This window comes from Carcharhinus amblyrhynchos, chromosome 3, assembly GCF_965287045.1.
Source record: "Carcharhinus amblyrhynchos chromosome 3, sCarAmb.v2.hapA, whole genome shotgun sequence".
NCBI lineage: Eukaryota > Metazoa > Chordata > Chondrichthyes > Carcharhiniformes > Carcharhinidae > Carcharhinus > Carcharhinus amblyrhynchos.
Genome location: NC_137326.1, coordinates 47,544,900 through 47,567,746, shown reverse-complemented (window position 1 = coordinate 47,567,746; position 22,847 = coordinate 47,544,900). Strand labels below are relative to the sequence as shown.

The 22,847-nt window shown below is 39.1% G+C and overlaps 1 protein-coding gene across 8 annotated transcripts in view; it reads left to right on the top strand.

Annotated features, from left to right (window-relative positions):
• The window catches only part of chl1b (cell adhesion molecule L1-like b), a 742,190-nt gene that overhangs the window by 496,049 nt on the left and 223,294 nt on the right, over positions 1–22,847 (top strand). For all 8 annotated transcript variants that reach the window (XM_080183774.1, XM_080183743.1, XM_080183751.1 and 5 more), the window contains 3 exons: positions 9,019–9,120; positions 11,161–11,352; positions 19,295–19,365. In XM_080183774.1, coding sequence (XP_080039900.1) covers positions 9,019–9,120; positions 11,161–11,352; positions 19,295–19,365 — 365 coding nt within the window. The remainder of the gene's footprint in view (positions 1–9,018; positions 9,121–11,160; positions 11,353–19,294; positions 19,366–22,847) is intronic.

Genomic DNA, 22,847 nt, shown 5'->3' with positions numbered 1-22,847 from the left:
CCTCCTATGCTGTGGGAATTCTATGAATGTCGGCCTTGACCAATACTGGAGAAAATTTCACCCTGTGTCTGAGAGAATATTAACTGAAATCATTAATGACCCAGGTCATTGAAAATGGGATGGCCATTTTAGCTTCAAGCATCAGCGATGTCCTCCAGAAGTACAAGTGGAGCAGCCCGATGTCCAAAAACACACACACCTTTAATTGGAAACTTGTAATCTGTTCAGGAAAAGTGGCCAAATTCAAATGTATCTGCAATGTTGTAGAAGTCCTATATCTGTCCACTGTATATGTCAATTGGCTAATTGTTATAAAGTTTTTGTCATCCTATTTGTCAATTTTACTCCTTTAAGAATTCCTATAGGCAAAAAATTATCTTTTTTTTTGGCAGTGGTGACACAATGGGCAGGATGAATGGTATGGAGGCTGTTGGCAATTTCATCTGCTGTATTTTTAGGGTCATGGAAAAAATGGTTAAGGGGCGGATGCCACAACTAGTGGGGTAGGTGCACTCTGATGCAACCTGCTCTGCAGCAACTTAGGGCTGAATTCACCCATTTCTTTTTCAAAGTGTTAGGCTCTGACTGAAAACTGGAACGTAGCTCTCCAGCTGCACAGTCTAGTTTTCACTCCAGATCCCGAGCCTCAGAGAAAAAAAATCAGCGGGTGGTGTTTGCATCATCACACTGGTAAGGAACGGCCTGGTAGTGCTGCTTAAACCAGCTCCACAGAGATTGGGTTGCCATCTTTAAAAAGCAGCAACTATGAAATTAGACATGGGGGTATTTTCTGGTCCCATATTTGGGGTGGAGAAGGGGCGGTTCACACTTGTGGGAGTGGGAAATCCCTCGGGGCACCCAAAACATGGGTTTATGCTGATGGGATTTCCTATTCCAATTGACCTTGCCAATGATGTAACGGGAATCCCAATGCTGAACATTAGGGTAGAGACTAATTGTTACACTGTAATTGTATCCTCTCAGCATTGGTATCCCTAATATTCTGCCTTGTTACCCAGATCTGCTACCAGTGATGGCACAGTAGTTCTGTCTTCTATCGTGACTGTTTGCCAGCACACAGTAGGAAAATAAAGTAAAAATGGGGAAATGAGAATACTACTCCAAACTAATCTCGGTATTCCTTAAAATGGAACACTAGTGGAAACTGGGATGTAAGAGTATTGGTCTGATTTTTTTTTTCTTCTAGTTAGCTTCCATTGTTCCCTCTTCATATTAGGCTACATTACCCCAGACCTTGATTAAAAAGTGACACCAGTCATCCTTGCTTTTCCCAAATCCCAACAGAACTGCATGCTCCAAATTGTTTTAAAGAACATCAGGTGTTAATAATTTGACTCCGCTCTCCAAATCTCCAAGTTCAAAAAGAATTTGTGCTTTCAATTAACGACCTGATTCTGAGCTCGCTGCTCCAAGTTTCAATTTGTTACCAATACCTGAAGGATGTTGCGGTTATGAAAGACAAAGTAGCCAGAAGTAATCTGATTGATAAATAATGTCAAATAAACGTGTTTCAAACTTGTTTCTTAAATATCAGTTGGCACCTGCTAAACACCCTTTTGTTTTACATAATTTTGTCTGCCACAATCCTCTAGGTCCATTTCAGATGTGTGATGTTAATCAGCTACATCAAACCAACATTGGTGATTAGACTATTCTGCTCCACATGAAAGCAAAATGACGGGATAACTCAGCAGGTCTGGCAGCTTCTGGAACCTGCTGAGCTTTCCAACATTTTCTGTTCTCCAGCTTCCATATTATTTTGCTCTTAAGCTCCTCTCAACTCTTAGCAGAAGATGCTGAAACAGCAGCAGTGACTAAAGCTGGGCAGCCATTCAACCAGTTTCATTGTGGCAGCTGACGCGAATGGGGAAATATTCAAGGCAGACGTAATGCCAGGGTTACCTGTGTGTCAGAAAGTGATAGCATTTGTAAATTAGGAGAACAGACAGGCATTTCTGTGGCTGCAGATATGACTGCAGGATTGTATCTTGCCTCCCTGGTACCATGTTCAAGAATAATAGAGAATGGCTGCAGGGCATTCTTGTTGGGGGAAGTGAATAGTCATGTGCTCCGTATTGGTACTAACAAGATCGGTAGGAAAAGGGATGAGGTCCTAAAACCAATTAGGATTTAGAACCAATTAGCAAAGGAATTAAAAATGGGACTTTAAAAATCTCAGGATTATCGCGGTTGTTAAAGAGCATAAGTAGAGGAGGATTGAGCGATTGAACACTTGCTGGAGAATTGGTGTTGGAAGTAGGGCGTCAGATTTCTGAAGCATTTGGACCAGCCCTTGGGCAGGTGGGATCTGTACATGATGGACAGATTTCAATCCCGCAGAACCGGGACTAACAGCTTTACAGGGAGATTTACTAGCGCTGTTGGGGAGGATTCAAACTAGATTGACAGGGGGATGGGAATCTGAGGGAGTGCTCAGAATGGAGAGAAGCAAAACTGGTAACATGTAGAAAAATCACGAGCAAAATTAGATGGCAGACCCTGTGAAAGAAAGCATCAAATAGGATCAGAATCAGGAATAATATTAAAAAGACAATGTTAAGGGCACTCCATCTGAATTCTCGCAGCATTTGCAACAAGGTAAATGATTTGAAGGCACAACAGAAGGAAATATGTATATTTTATTTGCCATTACAGAGACATGGTTCAAGGATGACACACACTGGGAACTGAATATTCAAGGATATTTGTCATTTAGAAGGGTAGGAAAAAAAGTAAAAGGAGGTGGTGTACTGCTGTAAATATTGGTGCTGACAATATCAATACATTAGTGAGAGGGGATCTTAGATCGAAGGATCAAGATGTGGAATCAGTTTGGGTGGAGCTAAGAAACAGCAAAAGGCAGCAAACATTGGTAAGAGTCATTTATGGGTCTCTAAACTGCAGTGTTGGGCACAGTACAAAGCAGGAAATTAGAACTGCATGTAACATGGGTATAATGGATGACTTCAAAATACATATAGACTGGGTAAACTTAATTAGTACTAAAACTTCTGAGGCTAACTTCCTGCTGAATGTATGAGATGGGTTTCTTGAGGAGTATGTTGGAGAACCTGTTAAAGAGTATTACTTAATGAGAAGGGGCTTTTATAAATAACCTTGCTGTAAAGGAGCTTTTCAGATCTAGGGACCATAATATGACAGAATTTTACATTAATTTGGAAGTTATATAGTTAATTCTGAAACTAGAGCCTTTAATCTTGATGAAGGAAACTGTGAAGGTATAGTGGATTGGGAAAATACGCCAAAAAAATGATGGTAGACAAGTAGTGGCTCATATTTAAAGAAGTGTTATGTCCTTTATGTTTGGGGGGAAATGATGTTGGGGGAGTAGTGTAATATGCCTTAAGGTAATAGCAGCATTGCATCGCTAGAGGGTAAAGTGTATCATGTGATCTGGTCTCAGTTTAATTTTGGCCCGTGTGCAGAATGCAGTACATACAGCTCTGCTGCTGATGTCTTCAAGCTTTATACCCATGTACATCTGTTCTGTATGCCTATCAATAAATGAATCAGGATATGTTCCCTTGTGAGTGATTGGTGTCTTTAGATCATTATAAAAATATATATATTTCTAAACACAAAAACCTAACATGAAAAGTGAATCAACAGTGGCTAACAAAAGAAGTTAACATTTGCAATAGGTCAAAGAAAGTGGCTTAAACGATTGTCAGGAAGAGTAGTAAGCCTGAGGATTAGGAGCAATTCAGAATCCAGCAAAGGAGGACAAATAAACAGATAAAGAAAGGGAAAAGAGAATATGAATGCAACCTTGCAAGAAACAGAAACATAAACTGTTAAAGCTTCTTTAGGTAGTTGAAAAGATAAGCAAGGACAAATCAGAATCTGTTACAGGTGGAGACAAGAGAATTTATAATGGAGAACAGGAAAACGGTAGAGAAATCGAAACAATGACTTTGTCTCTGCCTCCACAGAGGAAGATGACAAAATTTTCCAGAAGTATGAAAGAGCCAAGAGGCTTGTGAAAATGAGGAGCTGAAAGAAATTAATATTTGTAAAGGGGTAGTACTCAAAAAATTAATTGGATTGAAGGTTAATAAATCCCATGGACCTGATGAGCCACGTGCTAGAGTGTTGACAAAGGTGGCCATATAGTGAATACATTGGTGGTTTTCATTCCAAATTCCATTGATTCTGGGAAAGTTTCTGCAGACTGGAAAGTAGCAAGTATTCCCCATTACATAAGAAGGGAGGGAGAGAGAAAACAGAACACAACAAAGCTATTACTTTGACATCAGTGGTAGGAAAAATATTATAAAGGATATTAGAAGTATCAGGAAGGAGGTGATAATTAGTCACTTAGAAAATAATGATATGATTGGGTAATATCAACATGGATTTTTGAAAGTGAATTCATGTTTGACAAGCCTGTTAGAGTTATTCTTGAGGATGTTATTTGTAGTACAGATAGGAGAACCAGTGTATTTGGTGTATTTGGATTTTCAGAAGGCTTTTGATAAGGTCCCACACAGGAGTTTAGTAAACAACAATGGAGCATATGGGATTGGGGATAACATACTGGTATGGATTAAAAATTGGCTAACAGGCAAAAAATACAGAATAGGATCATTGGGTTATTCTTAGTATGGCAGGCTGTGGTAGTGGGGTTCCACAAGGAGCCATAGCTGATCACAATCAATATAAATAATTTGGATTTGGGGGCCAAGTGTAATACTTCCAAATATTCTAGTTACACTGAACTAGTTAAGAATGTAAGTTGTGAGGAGGATGCAAGGAGACTTCAAGGGTACTTGGATAGGCTGAGTGAATGGGCAAGAACATGACAGATGGAATACAGTGTAAATAAGTGTGAAGTTATCTATAGTAGAAGAAAAAGGCAGATTATTTCTTAAATGCCGAGAGATTGGGAAATCATGATGCCCATAGGGACCTGGATGTCCTTCTTCATCAGTCACAAAAAATCAGTGTACAGATGCAGCCAGCAGTTAGGAAAGCAAACTGTACGTTGACCTTCAAGTGGATTTGAGTACAGGAATAAAGACGCCTTGCTGCAAATGTAAAGAACCTTGGTGATACTGCGATTGGATTGTTGTGTACAGTTTTGATTTCCTTACCCAAGGAAGGATACGCTTGCCATAGAGGGAATGCAACAGAGATTCACCAGTCTAACCCCAGGGATTGTTGTATGAGCAGAGATTGAGGAAACTGGCCCTGGATTCTCTAAAGTTTTGAAGAGTGAGAGATGGTCTCATTGAAACTTATAAAATTCTTCCAGAGCATGGCAGGGTAGACATAGACAGGATGTTTCCCCTAGCTATGAATCTTTGGAATTTTCTACCCTAGAGGGCTGTGGAAGCTCAATCTTTGAGCATGTTTAAATCAGAAATCGATAGCTTTCTGAAGACGAAATGATATCAGTGGATATGGGGATATGTGGGAAATGGTATTGAGGTAGATGGTCAGCCAGGATCCAATTCAATGGGGAATGTTCTTCCTAAAATAATTCTAGGGGCAGAATTTTACAACAAAATTTCTGAGTGCCTACCGAGCCAGAAAATGGAAGTTTGAAATATAATCTTATGACACTTAGTGCAAAAAAAAAGTGCCAGGATGCAATCCTCATCAATGGGGAGGAGGAGGTGGGGGGACTCAGGTTGTCTGGAAAGCTGGCTGCTCAGCTTAGGGGGCTATTGCACAGGTGCCCACATCTCCTAATGTACTGGGAGATCTCTTGCCTCTACCCACCCACCATGAACATTGGGAACCCCCCTCCCCCATGCACATCAGGACCCCCCTGGTGGGATATGTTCATAAGATCACATCCACAGTGTCATAGACGTCTGAAAACTGGAGTGCTCCACACTGTTTTTTGGATCGGCACTGCAATCTTTCCTTAATGTCAGGGTTGGGAAAATTCCATGCAGGGGCAAAAGTCTTCCATTCGACTGATGCAGTGAACCAATAAGATTGTATCCTTGGAATTTTTTTTGGAAAGATTGTGCCCAAAGTTATTTCTTTTGAAAAAATTCTGTCAGACATGTTTTTGATATTCTAAGTCGAATTTACTTCACTTGCCTACTTTCTACCTTTCCTGAAAGGTTTTATGGAGCAGAGTCACATAAGAACAGAAGAATTAGGAGCAGGAGTGGGCCATCTGGCCCTTTAAGCCTGCTCCGCCATTCAATAAGATCACGGCTGATCATTTTTGTGGACCCAGCTCCACTTACCCACTCATTTACCATAACCCTTAATTCCTTTACTGTTCAAAAATTTATCTATCCTTGCTTTAAAAACATTCAATGAGGTAGCCTCAACTGCTTCACTGGGCAGGCAATTCCATAGATTCACAACTCTTTGTGTGAAGAAGTTTCTCCTCAACTCAATCCTAAATCTGCTTCCCCTTATTTTGAGCTATGCCCCCTATTTCTAGTTTCATCCCCCATTGGAAACAGCTTCCCTGCTTCTATCTTATCTATTCCCTTCATAATCTTATATCTTTCTATAAGATCTCCCCTCATTCTTCTGAATTCCAATGAGTATATCCCCCGTCTACTCAGCCTCTCCTCATAAGCCAATCCTCTCAACTCCGGAATCTCCTCTGCACCCCCTCCAGTGCCAGTATATCCTTTCTCAAGTAAGGAGACCAAAACTGTACACAGTACTCCAGGTGTGGTCTCACCAGCACCTTAAACAGCTGCAACATAACCTCGCTGTTTTTAAACTTCATCGCTCTAGTAGTAAGGACAAAATTCCATTTGCCTCCTTAATTACCTGCTGCACCTGCAAACCAACTCCTTGAGATTCCTACACAAGGACCTCCAGGTCCATCTGCACAGCAGCATGCTGCAATTTTTTACCATTTAAATAATAGTCCATTTTGCTGTTATCCCTACCAAAATGGATGATTTCACATTTACCCAAAATGGACGAGCTCACATTTACCCAAAGAGTCACTGTGCTCATGAAATCAATAGTGATATTAGCAATAACTATTGGCAGACTGTTCAACTGCAGGAAACATCAGAACCATGAATCATGCTATTCTCACCCAACATTTGTGCATGCGAATTCCAGCAGGGGTCACCCAGTAGCAACATGGAACAGGAATTCTGGCCAATTTTCTGTTCACTCACCCAGGGTACTAAAGTAAATTTATTCCTAAAGGCACTCTGATTTAGATCAAGTAACTCAACACATATATGTTTCAAAAAGGTCATATGTGAAATTAGAATGAAATGCTGAAGGATTGCAAATGTGCAGGAGAGTAGAACAGCAATACTGCATGAGAGAAATGTACCCAAATTGTATTATAAACAGTTCTTCATTTTCTCTTTTCTATTTTAGGTGCTTTTATCTATACAATGTAAATTATGCACTAAAACTTGTAATATTTAATGAAGCTTCAGAGGAACTGGCAATTGTATATTCTTTATTCAACAATTTAAATTATATGCCAAGAACAGATATAAAAGCACTCTTGATTTAGAGCAAAGCCATTGATGCAGACTGAGAGGTCTCCACCACAGCTGGTTATAAATAATTACTGGGCCGCACTGCTTTAACATCAATCAGAAAGGTCAACACACAAAGCTGACTCTCAAGCAGTGAAAGTTTAATGTTTGAAGGAAGTGTTGCTTTCTCATTACATAAAAAGATTGCAACATAAGTTTATCAATTCCCTACAAAACCTCACTTCAAAAGCATGTTTGTTACCCTTGTGTTATACTGCTGCTGTGTTGATGCACACATTGTATCAAATTACAAAATCACAGCATTTTTACATTCGGGGAAGAATTTCTCTGAGGAATATCATTCCTTGTAACCAGTATTTATATGCTATTTAACAATGATGCTGATACCCCATATGATGAACTGTGGACTTGACTGCCTGATTTTTCATGTGTCATTTTACTCTGCTTAGCTGGACTGTCATGGGCAGAGATGAAGCAGAAAACTATTAATCAGGGAATAATTAGATGAAATGAGTGTGCAAAGTTGTGGTAGATGGAATTTAGTGGGCGAACCTGCAAAGCCAATTCATTATACATCTAAGGAAGATGGATCAGAGCACCTTAGAATGAGAGAAGATTGGAATTTAGAGGAGCAGCGATTTAGGCATTCATGTACAGTGATCACCAAATACTAATGGACAAGTGAAAAAAAAGACTAGTGGAATGACACTGGAGGGCAAAAGAATGAAAATTACAGGAAAGCTGCATCAAGGTTACAATAGAAATTTTGGGGACCTAAAGGCATTTTCTTGTTCCAAAAACTGTTGTTACTACCTTGAGAAAAGAAATTTTTAGCAATGTTTCAAAGGTAAAAGTAGCATTATGTAGTATGGAAAAACAAAAAACAATCAAGTGTTTATGCATGAATTTTGTGAACAAGCAAAAAAGTATTTTGTTAGATGTTGAAGGATTAATTCAACTTCAACAATGTTACCCTGCTAACTATTTTCAATTTTCCACAAATAATTATAGGATTGTTGCACAAAAATAAAAGCAACAATCCTATATATAATACATAATATATAATAATATATTATATATAATACATAATATATATTGAATATATTTCTTGTACAGGAATGTTAAATTATGGTTTTGTGACAGTTAAGGAAGAAAATTATATTGACTAATTTTCTTCAAATTCTTTGTTGTTAGCTATTGGTTGTTTGTGAAACTGGACAATCCATTCCAGCACATGGCATTGCATTGATTTTTGTAAATTACAATACAGCATGATACAGTAACACCTTAGATACAAACTGCATGTAGCGACCAAACATATAGAAGGGTTGATTTTTGTTATGCTGCTATTGTTGTTTCTTTGTTATTAATGGAAATTTTTGGAAGGTTTCATTACTAGCTTGCAATGGCTTGTGTCAATCTTAATTTATCTTTGGGTAAAACACGTTCAATGCCTTGCAGCTTATTGAATATGGTGTGCATTTGTGGAATGAAATAACACTTCAAAATGGTGTGTTTCTGTTAGATGTTCCAGGACCACCAAAAGATTTGGAATTAAGTGTCCTGAATAACCAGAACATTAGATTAGACTGGCAGCCTGGAGATGACCACAATAGTCCCATAACTGGTAAGTAATGTTGAATATTTCATATGTAATTCTTTCTTCCTTTTTTTTTCAAAGTGGTTCTCAAAGAAGGAAAATGGTCAATAATTGAAAAGTTGGATTTGATTGTCATCACAGATAAAACAACATAGATTCTCTGATTTGGATAGCTCTTATGGTAGTGTGTGGTAGAAATTTGAATGGAAAGTAACACAAAACACAGCAATTCTTTTAACTGGGCACCAAATTGGTCAAAATAAAGGAGCAAACAAAAAGGTTTGAATAGATAGAAGGAATTTTAAGCAAAGGGTCAGTGGCAGCTCAGCTGGTAGCATTATTATTACAGGGTTATAAGGTTCCAGGTTCAAGCCTCACTCCAGAGCTTGAGCACAAAATTCAAAGCTGACACTCCAATGCAGTGCTGAGGCTGTGCTGCAGTGTTGGTGGTGCTGTATTTCAGATGAGGCATTAAATTGAGACCTCTTGTAACTGGTTTTACTGAAGCAAAAAATCCAATGGCACTATTTTGAAGAAGAGCAAAGGAGTTATCTCTGGTGTTCTGGCCAATATTTATCCTTCAGTCAACATCACACAAAAAAAAACAAATGACTGGTCTTTGGACATTATTGTTTGCAGTGGACAAAATTGGCTGTTCACTTCCTACGTTACAAAAGTTATTACATTTTAAAAGTACTTCACCAGCTGCAAGCGCTTTGTCAAATGGTCATGAAAAGCATTACATAAATTCATGTATTTGCTTTCCAAAGATCCTCTTTTGAGTTAGATTGTTGGACAGAGTTTTGCCTGACATCTAATCTGTTCTATAAATTAAACTAGAATTGCAAGTAGAAGGGAGAAAATGTACTGTGTTCACCAATGGTATTCTGTTTCCATCAGAACTTATAGACAGATTTCCATCCAGAAAAGAAAACTATGCCAAACAACACTTCAATAATCATATAACATCAGAGCCAGTTAAATCTATTTTTTCATGGAACAAATATTTTCATCTCAAAGAAAAACAAAAGGGTGGCACGGCGGTTAGCCTCACAGTGCCAGGGATCCGGGTTTGATTCCCAGCTTGAGTCACTGCCTGTGTGGAGTCTGCACGTTCTCCTGGTGTCTGCATGTGTTTCCTCTGGGTGCTCCAGTTTCCTCCCACAGTCTGAATGACATTCTGGATAGGGTAAACACAGTAAAAAGTCTGACAACACCAGGTTTTAGTCCAACCTATTTATTTGATAATATACTCACAAGCTTTCGAGGGCAGTCCCCTCGAAAGCTTGTGAGTATATTATCAAATAAATAGGTTGGACTAAAACCTGGTGTTGTCAGACTTTTTACTGTGTTTACGCCAGTCCAACGCCGGCATGCCCACATCATTCTGGATAGGTGCATTGGCCATGCTAAATTCTCCCTCAGTGTAACCAAACACGCACCGGAGTGTGATGATGAAGGGATTTTCACAGTAACTTCATTGCAGTGTTAATGCAAGCCTACTTGTGACACTAATAAAATTTTAAACAGTCCCTTTGAACTTTAAAACATATTTGTTTTACATCTGTGATGTTTCGATATATCCTTTGTATTTGATGAAAATGCTGCAGATGTGTATATTTTTGAAAATTAAACTATTTTAAACTTCTATTTATGCAAGACAAAGAAACCACAATTCCATTGAATATGAAGTCTCAAATTCCAAAATTTCTGAGAAATTCTGTGTAGCACATACCTAGGGAAGATTACAGGCAGGATCATCCACCAATCTTGTCCGTACCTGCTCTGCTGCCAGCAGGAATGGAGAATTTGGCGTTCAGCCAAAACCCCATTCATTGCACCGGCCTGGGAGAATACCATCCGCAGATGCAGTCAAAGGTTTTTGGCATAAGTTTCAACATCTGCTGTTCAGTAAATTAATTGCTGCATCATATTCATAAACATCATCAAAAATAAAATTCAAACAACAGATTATTAATTTGCATCTCCTGACAACAGAAAAGTACTGAATTTTCCAGCTTGTTTTATGAAATTAATAACACCAGAAACAACTTCAATTTTATATAGATTTTATCGTGGAGGAAACAACATTTGAACCTGAAAGATGGCATGAAAAGACAAAAGTTGATGGGAATACAACTTCAGTTATATTGCAACTCTCGCCGTATGTGACTTACCAGTTTCGTATATCAGCAGTGAATGAAGTAGGCAAAGGTCATCCCAGTGTGCCTTCGAAAAAGCTCACAACAATATCAGCAGGTACGTAAGTAAAAATTACAAGTATTCCTTTCCTATTAAAATAAGGCTTTTTTTTTGAAAAAAAGACTCTTGATAGTAAGAATAACATTAACAATAATTGGTTCAGTGTTATGAACCTTGCTGATATTGCATGCAAGGGAGTCCCAGAACCCAGAAGGGTAACCATAGAATCCCTATAATGCAGAAAGTGGCCATTCGGCCCATGAAGCCTGCACCGACTCTCTGAAAGAGTACCCCACGCTCACACTCCTCTTCACCCTATCTCCATAACCCTAGCATTTACCATGGCTAATCCATCTAATCTACACCTCTTTGGATTTTTGGAAAACTTGGAGCACCCAGAGAAAACCCACACAGGGAGAACCTGCAAATGCTGCACATCCAAGGCCGGAATCGAACCAGGGTTCCTAGCACAGTGAGGCAGCAATGCACTGTGCCACCATGCCCCCCCGTAACTTTGAACCCCAGTTATTAGTAGTGTATGTTTCTTCTTGGTATAATTTGAGGAACGATATACAACCCAGTGAGAAACAGTCGAGTCATTGTGTGAACAATTAAAAAAGAATATTTCTAAACATAAAAAGGAAAACAAAAGTCACACATGACAGGAAGGACTATGATACCTAGTACACTGATAATTATACACATATAAGTTTACATGTACCTTTCCCTTGGTCCCCAACTAATTACGTTGTCTGAAATCTGAGACATCCCTTTTCCCAAACAACCCCCAGTGTTAAATAAATTTATGAGCTAAATCCAGCAAGATAATTACCATACACAGGCTAAGGAAACAGGTTAGGAAACCGTATTCCAGTTCAGCAGTTGGGGAAATGGTTCCATCTTTCGGAGGCTATATCTGGGAGAAAGGAGTAATTGAGGAGAGATAAAAAAAACTAGATCAATTATCAATTGATTGATGGATGTTCTGTTATTCTTACAATAATTGAATATTTAATTGGCCAATCAACTCATTACTTCACTGCTAACCTTATTGCCCTTGACCTAAAAATACTTGATTGCCCTCACTGCGTGTCTAGAATGGAAAATGTTCCTTTACCTTGATGAGCAGAAAATTGACCAAAGAGAGAAACCATGGTAAATGATGTTGTTTTGCACTGTTTACACCACTTGTTTGTTCGCAAGCTGCTACAGAGGTTGATTTGTAACTTACAATTAGATTTGGGTATCCTTCAGTGTTCCTTTCTATCCATTCCCCAGGATTTTTTAAAACTAAAATTGCATCGGTGCTGAATTGCTTTTTATTGAAGTGTTTGGCAAATTTTCATGCTTCCCAAAATGTCTTGATAAAATTGCAATTTGTTATTTTAAAAGCACCAAAAATATCTTGGCCAGCATTTTCTGGTCCTGTCTAGAGGCCAGAATAGATGATTTTTACCCTGACCCCAACGGGTCCCACCCTGGCCCTCGTTTCAAGTTGATGGCTGTTCTTTGAGCAGCATAGTTTGTGATCAAATGTGCAGTAGAATAAATCAGCAATGACCTGAGATCATCTGGCCAACCAGTGGCAGTAATATTTCCTGTTGATTAATTAATTATTTTACCAGAGCATTCATACCTAAAAGCATGAACTATTAGAAGCATAAGAACAGGCGTAAGTCATGGAGCCCACAGGTTTTGTCCCCAAAGAGGGTCGTAGCATTTGAATTGTAATTCTTAGCCCTTTCTTCAGATCTTTAATTCCCACACAAATATCGTGTTTCTTTTTAGGAATCTCAATTGGTTCAACCATCATTTGTTTAAGAACATTCCACTTTCTCACAATTCTTTGTGGGTAGTATTTTTTTTAGAATTTTGGAAATCAGATTGATTGATTTTATAGTCTGACGCTATGATACGTTGTTTTAAGTTTTTTCCAGTGATGAAATAACCTTTCCTGCTTCCCATCTGAGTTCCCTTTTCTAAATTTCTCATGCAGACCATCTTGTGAGATTTTTGGACTCTATATGCAAGATATTTTACTCAGGTTTACAGTCACAGGGTACTCCTGTAAGTGATCATCATGTCCCCTGTGAATCAGAATGCATAGCTTTCTAACCAATTTCTTGTTAAATATAACAAAAAATCACAGGCTTAAGAAACACTTGCTATTGATCGCCAGATTATCAGAATACGTCACTCACTGTTTTGCAGTTTTCCTCATTTTTACCAGGTCAATCGCACTCAAAAGCTAACATGTCACTTCACTTGGAATAGTTGAATGAGCAGCCCTCTATATGAAAAACATTGTTGAGTTGTTTATACATTTATTTGTATTTCACAAGGTTCAAGAACAACAACAGTGTTTTATCTGAGTTATATTTCAAGATAACTGGATCTCTAAAAATTGTTGCACATTGCATTCAAGACAGAACACTTTCAATGAATCAAACCAGCCCAGCCTTTGTGCTAGCTATAAACTGTAAACCCACCAACTGGGCTCAGCGACTACAGATAATCCCCAATTGGAGCTTCTCACTACATCAAAGATCTGTTGTCAGGCAATCACTCTGCACCTGCTCATAGGTGCAGACATGGCTGTCAATCAAAACTTTTGCCTAAGATGTTTGATGCTTTTATCTGTGTCAGAGGATTTCAGAGAATTGTTTCAAAATTCTGTGAAGACACGTCAAAAAAAATGAACAAACTAAAGTATTTATAACTCAATATATTGGCAACCATTTTATGGCATTCAATCATAGGCAATGTTGGACCATTGGAGCCAGCCTGAAATACACATGGTTCAGAAGTTCTGAAATAGAATGCTTAGACAATTAGGCAATTAACATAATAGCCACTCTACTATTCAGTAAAAATCATAAATCAGCTAAGTATTCGTTGATTATAGCCTGTCTTTTCAAAATATGTATTCTTAAACTTGACAATAAAGAGATCTTCTTGTGTGTTCTGTAAACAAAATATCAAAACCAATCAATAAATTAGAACAGATAAACATGCTTCATTTTTGTCACAGATGCATTAAGTCCACCATTGACAATGAAAATAAGTTGAGTTCCCCCAGGTCTTAGGTTTAACAGGCACATATCGCCCCCTCAGCTGATGAATCAGCACTGCTCCATGTTGTACACTACTTGGAGGAAGCACTGAGGGTGACAAGGCCACCGAATGTACTCTGGATGGGGGACTTAAATGTCCATTACCAAGAGTGATTTGGCAGTACCACCATGGACCAAGCTGGCAGAGTCGTAAAGGACACAGCTGCTACACTGGGTCTGTGGCAGGTAGTGAGGGAGCCAACAAGGGGGAAAGACATACTTGCTCAAATCCTCACAAACCTGCCTACCACAGATGCACCTATCCATGACAGTATTGGTAGGAGTGATCACTGCACAGTTCTTGTGGAAATGAAGTCCAGTCTTCACATTGAGGATACCATCCATCATGTTGTGTTGCCATTCTAAATAGGGTAGACTTTGAACAGATCTATTAACTCAATTCTGAGCATCCTTGAAGCACTGTGGCCATTAGCAGTCACAGAATTGTATTCAACTTCAATCTGTACCTCATGGCCAGATTCTAACATTACAATGAATCCAAAGGAACAATCCTGGTTCAAATAAGAGTTCAATGGGGCATGCCAGTACCTACACTAGGCATAGCCAGGAATGAGACATCAACCTGGTGAAACCACAGCACAGGACTATTTGCATGCCCAACAGCATGAGCAGCAAGTGATAGACAGACAATGAATCAGATCCAAGTCCTGTCACATCCAGCCACAGAGTTGGACAATTAAACAACTTACTGAGGAGGAGGCTCCATAAATATCCCCATCCTCGGTGATAGAGGAGCCCAGCACATCTGTGCAAAAGATGAGGCTGAAGCACTCATAGCAATCTTCAGCCAGAAGTGCTCAGTGGATAATACATCTTGGCTCCCTCCAAAGGTCCCCAGCCTCCTCAGTGGCATGTTGTAGGTTCTGTTTACTTCTTCAGAGTAAACTTGAGCATGACTGGTTCCAAGTAAATACTCCTTTATTTAAGTGTTTTACAGAAAGTGAAATAAGGATAACTTAAGAGAGGGAGAAAAAAAGCAAAAGCCAGCCAGAATTGTGCTGGCCAAAAACTCAAAACATAGTCTGGATCAAACTAACTAAATATCGATCTGAGTCGACAGTATAACTGAATACTTATCCTGTGTTATTAAAGAGTTGAATACAAGCAGTCTCCAACTGCATCAACAATTTGCCTCTGTGGCCATGTAAGTTTCTGTTTACCTTGCATTGTACTTTCAAAGAATGAAACTAAGTTTCAAGGCTGGACTCAGAATTCCAAACTGATGTGGCCAAATCAGCTTAAGTGAGTTTAAAGCATAGCACAATTAGTTACTTTAGGCAGAAATACCTTAACATGAAGTTTTTTGACTGGGCAAATCATGCAGAGGATCCCACACATGTCTTCAGCCAATTTGATTCACTTCACTATCAAAAATGGCTGAAGGCACTAGATACTGTAAAGGCGATATTCTGACAATATTCTAGCAATAGTCTAGAACTTGCCATGTCTCTAGCCAAGCTGTTCCAATACATTTATAACACTGACATCTACCCAGCAATGTGGAAAATTGCCCAGATATGTCATGGACACAAGAAACAGGACGTGGATGATGGTGGTGGTAGTTGGGGGTCAATCATCTCAGCTCCAGGATATCACTGCAGGAATTGTTCAGTGTAGTGTCTTAAACCCAACCATCTTCAACTGTTTCATCAATGGCCTTTCTTCTATCATAAGGTCAGAAGTGAGACATTCGCAGATGATTTGCAATTTTCAGCACCATTCGTGATTCATCACCTACTGCATCCATGTTCAAATGCAGCAACACTTGGACAAATCTAGGCTCGGGGTAACAAGTAGCATGTAATATTTAAACCACACTACTGCTGGGCAATGACCATTTCCAACAAGAGAGGAGCTAATCATCATACCTTGAAATTCAGTAGGATTATCATGGCTGAATCTCCCACTATCAATATCCTGGAGGTTACCATTGATCAAAAACTGAACTGGACTAGCCATATAAATGTAGCCACAGTATTTATATGGCTAGTCCAGAAAGGAGGAGGATTTTCATCGACTTCTAAAAGCGTAAAGGAGAGCATGCCCTTGTCTACATCAATGGGGACGAAGTGGAAGGGTCGAGAGCTTCAACCTGTCTTGGTCCCCCGGGCTGACACTATAGTTGAGAAAGCCCGCCAATGCCTCTGCTTTCTCAGAAGATAAAGAAATTTGGCATGTCAGCAATGACTCTCAGCAACTGTTACAGATGTGCCATAGAAAGCATTCTTTCCAGTTGTATCACAGCTTGGTATGGCTCCTGCTTTGCCCAAGACTGCTCTGCCCAGCCTCCCATCCATTGAGTCTGTCTATACTTCCCACTGCCTTGGCAAATTTGCCAGCATAATTAAGGACCCCGTGTACTCTGGACATTCTCTCTTCCACCTTCTTCAGTTGGGAAAAAGATGCAAAAGTCTGAGGTCACACACTAACCATCTCAAGAACAGCTTCTTCCCTGCTGCTGTCAGACTTTTGAATGGGCTTACCTTGCATTTAGTTGATCTTTCTCTACACCCTAGCTATGACTGTAACACTGCATTCTGCACTCTCTCATTTCCTTCTTTATGAACAGTATGTTTTGTCTGTATAGCACACAAGAAACTGTACATTTTACTGTAAGTTAATACATGTAACAATAATAAATTAAATCAAATCAATTAAAGAGCACCTGGTGATGTGCAATAAGCACTTGTCTAGCCAGCGATGCCTACATCCTGTAAATTAATTTTAGAAATCTGATGGGTCCATAGTAACATGGCTTTTTTTCTCTTTCCCTTCTTAAATAAGGGAGTGGACATTTGCAATTTTTCAATCCAATTCACCTATTCAAAGTGAGAGTGTTTGTTTTAGTTTAAAAATCTAAACTATTTTGAAGAATATCTGCTAAAAATACTCCCATTTGTTTTGATGGACTGAATTTCAAACATTTCTCCAATGTTATCAGTTCTGCACATGTAATATATTCACACCAGGTCAGGCTCAGAATGTGATCTGTTTTCTACCTGTACTTCAAAATTAAGGGACAGGATTCTCTGGCTGTTCACGCCAGCAGGATTCTTCCGTCCTGCTGCAGTGAACTGAGAGTTGGCTGAGTGCCAAATTCTTTGTCATCTCTGGCAGTGGCAACAGGGCATGAATGGCTGGAGAATTCTGGCCTATATCTGATCGAAAATGAGGTGATTAAATTTATTTAAGATGGGGGTCAAGCATGGATAATCCAAAAGTTCTTGGTTTTAATGCAATGGAACAATCATCTACTTCTGCAAAGTGAGAAACTTATAGTACCACAATCACCTTTGATTCAAAATGGCTGCTTTGCCTGAGTAGAAGTGCTTGTTTGGATGGTGAAATGAGAGGAGATAAAAGGGCAACATCCCTCAGCAAGACATCAAGCGCTGTTTCCAGGTGAAGCAGCCATTTATATGTACGCCCATCAATTTAGTCGACTGCATTTGCTAATCACAAAGTGGTCTCTTCTACATTTAGTAGACAGACCACAGGTTGGGTGACTGCTTTGCAGAACATATCTGATAAGTCGTTAAGCAATGTCTTGAACTTCCAACAGTCTGCCATTTTAATTCTCCACTTTGTTCTCATGCTGACATCTCTGCCCTCAGCCCACTGCCATGTTCCAATGAAGCTCAATGCAAGCTTGAGGAATAGCACCTCACCTTAAGTTTAAGCACTTCATAGCCAGTTGCACTCAATATTGAGTTCAGGAATTTCAGACTCTGATCACTGCTCCCCCATTTTGTTTGTCTCGGGGCACTGTCTGTGTGGAGTTTGCACATTCTCCCTGTGTCTGCGTGGGTTTACTCCATGTGCTCCGGTTTCCTCCCACAGTCCAAAGATGTGCGAGTTAGGTTGATTGCCATGCTAAATTGACCCTAGAATCAGAGGGTTAGCAGGGTAAATATGTGGGGTTAAGGGATAGGGCCTGGGTGGGATTGTGATTAGTGCAAGCTCAATGGACTGAATGACCTCCTTCTGCCCTGTAGGGATTCTATGATCCTGAACATATTTCAGTCTTTGTACTTCTATTTTTGTTTTCAGAAGATAGTTGTTCATAATTCTGCCATTCACATAGCCTCTGGAGCTATCTTTTGTTTTGTTACTTGTCCCATCACTACTCCCTTTCACTCTTTCTGATCAACATTTTTGTGATTTAATATCTCTTGTCTTCCTATCACAGGGCATTCCCTTTTGTTCTTAACTCTCCCCCATTTTACCTCAAAAAAGCTATCATAATTTTCCCAGTCCGGATGAAAGGTTATGACCTGAAAGGTTAACACTGTTTCTCTCTCCATAGACACTGTCAGATCTGCTGAGTATCTCCAGCATTTTCTGTTTTTAATTCCGGTTTCCCACTTCTTGCAGTTTATTGCTTCAAAAAGGCAACTTTTGCCTGTAGTGCAAGGTGGGGCCAACAGTGTATTTCCTTATGCAAAAAGGCTTAAGAATTAAGAAGTAACAAAATAACAGAAAACGAAATAATGTGAAATAGAGTCAAATCACATACAGAAAGGTACGAAAAAAGAGGAAAATACATATGTGATGAAGAACTGAAAAGACAGGGAAAATAGAAAAAAATTAAAATTAAAATTTGGAATTTTTACAATTGTGTTTGAAGAATTTACTACATACAAGATTGATATTGAACAGCTTAAATTGTTCACTTTCATGTACTAGGTAGTTAGATTACCTTTACATTGATGATTCTCATGTCTGTGAGAAAGTTTATGCTTGATCTTAAGTGATTAATTTGTGTGAAATTTGTGCAAGGATTAAACAAACCTGTGAAAAATGGAAATGATTTTCTAATATATTGAGTTTTCAGTTAATCAGTTCATTGTTTTTGCTTTGTTTAGTTCCAGAGAAGAATCCAAAAAATGTAAGAGGAGAAGGAACAAACATTGACAATATGAAAATTTCATGGGAGGTAAGAAACTTGGCTTCTTTTCACGACTGTGTGGAATTTACAAGTGTTTTTGAAAATCTCCAACACTACATTCAAACACAAATTTGGCTATTATAGAATTCTTGAACGTTAACAGCTTAGAAGACCCGTCAGTGCATCATGTCTGTGCAAGCTGTTAGCACGAGTCCCTTAGTCCCATTCCTCAGCAGCAGTGCATTGTAATATTGAAGTTTCTTTACCAGCTCTGTATAATATGATGATGTATAATATATGATGATCTCCAATCGGACCAATGCAGCAGCAACAAGGTAAAATAGTAGTCATTTATATAATTAGTTTATGTTGCTAGAAAGTGAAAGATGTTTCATTTTGTGTTGGAAGTTGACTGGAGCTCTACTCTTTATCCAGGAGTACAGATGTATATTGTTGAGGTAATTATTGTGGACACAATGCTTCCTTTCAACCAATTTTTCGTTATTGAATGAAAGATGGGGAAAAAGAGGGTCCACAAATCAGGAGACCCTTCATCAAATTGTCTGCTCCATCAGCAAACTAACCATGTCTCTGCAATAGGACTCACAAAATTTATGAGAGTGAAGATAGAATGCCAAAGATCATGGAAGGATGGACATTAAAAAGATCAAGGGTGTTGAGAATTCATAATGTAAAATTAGTGATTATAATAACATGATGGTATATATTAGAAAAAAATTACATTTTGTAGTTTGGCTTTTTTCTCAGGTCTCACACTTTTGTTAGCTAGATCTCAATTGAAAGAGTAGAGAGCAACATACTTGTAGGTCTTGGCTGAAATCTTTTTTTTAAAGGAGGCAAGTGAGAATGCTATTAGTAGACTATTCCTCTGCCTCTGGTGAATCACATTACTTCCATTCAGTAATCTTCTGAGCTGAGCCAGATGAGATTTCAAACTCATTGGTGGAATTTGCAGACAAACTGTTATGTCTCTCTCTATAACAGAAGATTGGCACATCAATGCTCTGCAGAATTAAGCAGCCTGAAAAAGATATTTCATTCTTAAAAGGATTGATACATTTCCACACCATCCATTGATCCTGAAAATCTCCTTCACACAATCTCCAGACCACTGGAGATTGCAAAATCTTTTTTATTTGCATAAAAACAGAGCAATTCACCACATTAAAATTCAATTCCAATTTCACATTCCTTACAACTCTACTAAAGAGATACCAGTAGATTCATATATTGCTTCATCCTGATCCAATGAGATCCTTGGCCTTTCTCCTTAATCTTGAAATACAACTTGATTATCACCCCAATTATTAAAGCTGCTCCATAGATTGCTTACTTTCCATTTCAGCATTTGAATGCTTTTGATTCATTATTGAGATCGTAAAAGGCAACTTGTTTGTAGATATTTTATAAACATTTAACACTTATCTCTCTCTTTCTTTGAGCCTTTATAAACTGAAGGTTGCAATGAAAATAATTGTTTGGGGTCCAAAGGCAGATGCTTTTAGATGCCTTGTTGTAGCAACACATGGCCTCTTTCCTTGGCATATATGTTAGGATTGCCCTCAAAGGAAATTGTTCACTTCAAATAAGTGTTCTTGAATTTTGAACTTGAATTCACATCTGTATTTTGGCATTCTCTCATATAGTTTATACATTCTTTACTGTCGCTGGGTCAAAATCCTGGAATATCCCAACAGCACTCCGGGTGTACCTACCCTTCGTGGACTGCAGCATTTCAAGAAGGCAACTCGCCACCACCTCCTTGAGGACACTCGGGGTGGGCAATAAATGCTGGTCTAGCCAGCGACACCTGCGTCACATGAACAATTTTTTTTAAAAAGAACTATAAGATTTTTAGCACAATGCAGCAGGATAGTTGCTGGAAGAATACTTCTTCACTCTATACTTTTCAATGAGGCTTTCCTTTCTTGAACAAGGAGAATGTCACTTCTGGGGATCTTTTTTCTTCATTTATTGAAAAACCAAGCAGCAATGCAAATGTTCATTTTGTACATAATGACTAGACATGAAAACAGTAAAGCAAATTGAGGGCTGTTAGTAAATCGTGATAGTGATAGGTTAATGTTTTTAAGGTTATAAGAGGGGGAAAAAGGAAAGAACAGAGACAATGATAATGTAATTAAAATTTATTTCAACAGCGAAAATGTAGACACAATGGAAAGCAGTATTAAAATCTTATTAATCCTGGGCTTCAGAGAGAGTGGCTATATAGATTTTGTTATCTCCCTGCTGCTTGTGAGTGCGTAGTTTTCACACTGAAGCCCTGAGCTGTGCCATCAAAGGATAACCCTTGTCACACAGGAGACATCGTCTGGTTTCTGATGGTGTCTCAAATGTAAATGGTACAGCAGACTGCTGCAGCATGAAGGCATCCCAAATGCTGCCAAGATAACAGGCAGGTTACACTGTTTATGGTCACACACCAGTTGGACACTCAGGTAATGGAATTCTTTTCAGTCACAGCGCATTTGGGAATTGACACATGGGCCGGAATTTTACTGCCCCCCCACCACCGGAATCAAAGCAGGTGAGAGGCGGACACATTGACCTTGAGTGCGCTATTACAATTTTGGGATGAGTGAGAAGGTAAAATTCTGCCAATGGTTCCTTGTAAAATATTATGCATACAGTCAGTGGCACACTGCACTGTGAGAGAGCCTGCAAACCTCATAAAATTATGGACTTATTCCACCTGCTTCTCTCAGGCAGGTCAGAATGAAACATATTCAGTTTTTTTTGGGGAGTTCAGATACTCCATGGCCTCCCTTAGACAATTGTGGACAGAACACTGTTGCAAACATTGCTCGATACAGCCTGGAAGGATTGAGATACATTGAAGCTTATGGCCATGGTCACCGCACCTACTGGCAATGCTGACTTTGTCTACTGTGAGACTGTAATTAAAGCCCCAGTTGCAGGCACATTTCAGTGAGAATGTTGTTAGTGAAGTGGAAGCCTCTAACACGCTGTGTCTCCACATAGGTTCAGGCAGGCAGATTATTCCTTGAACACCCTGGGGGATATGGTCTCCTGCTATAAATCCTTTCCTCCATCTGTCTGCTCCCTCCTCTGACAGGGTGCCACCTCTGCTTATTTTCCCTGTCATGCTGTAGTCCAAGGGGATGCAAACTACAGTAGCGATCTCTGTGAACAAGTGGTTTGTACAGGATCCTTTACAGAGTCCGATTGCGTGCGCCACATCATACCACCATAACACTTCAGCAAATTCAAACAACACGAACATTTGTACAATCATAGTAAAAGCCATAGGAAGTCAATCAGCAGCAGATCTATAAGAAGTTAAAGACCTTTTTAAATAGCACTACTGGTGCTTTTCTGTGATTGAACGTAAGCATAATTAAGAGAGGCGTAAACTGGAGTGTTGAGCTTCAAAATGGCAGCATTGGCATCAAATCGGCAATACACATTGATTAATGTCACAAAATGCCTTATTCTGCTTATTTCCAGTGGTCCTTCATGCCTTCATC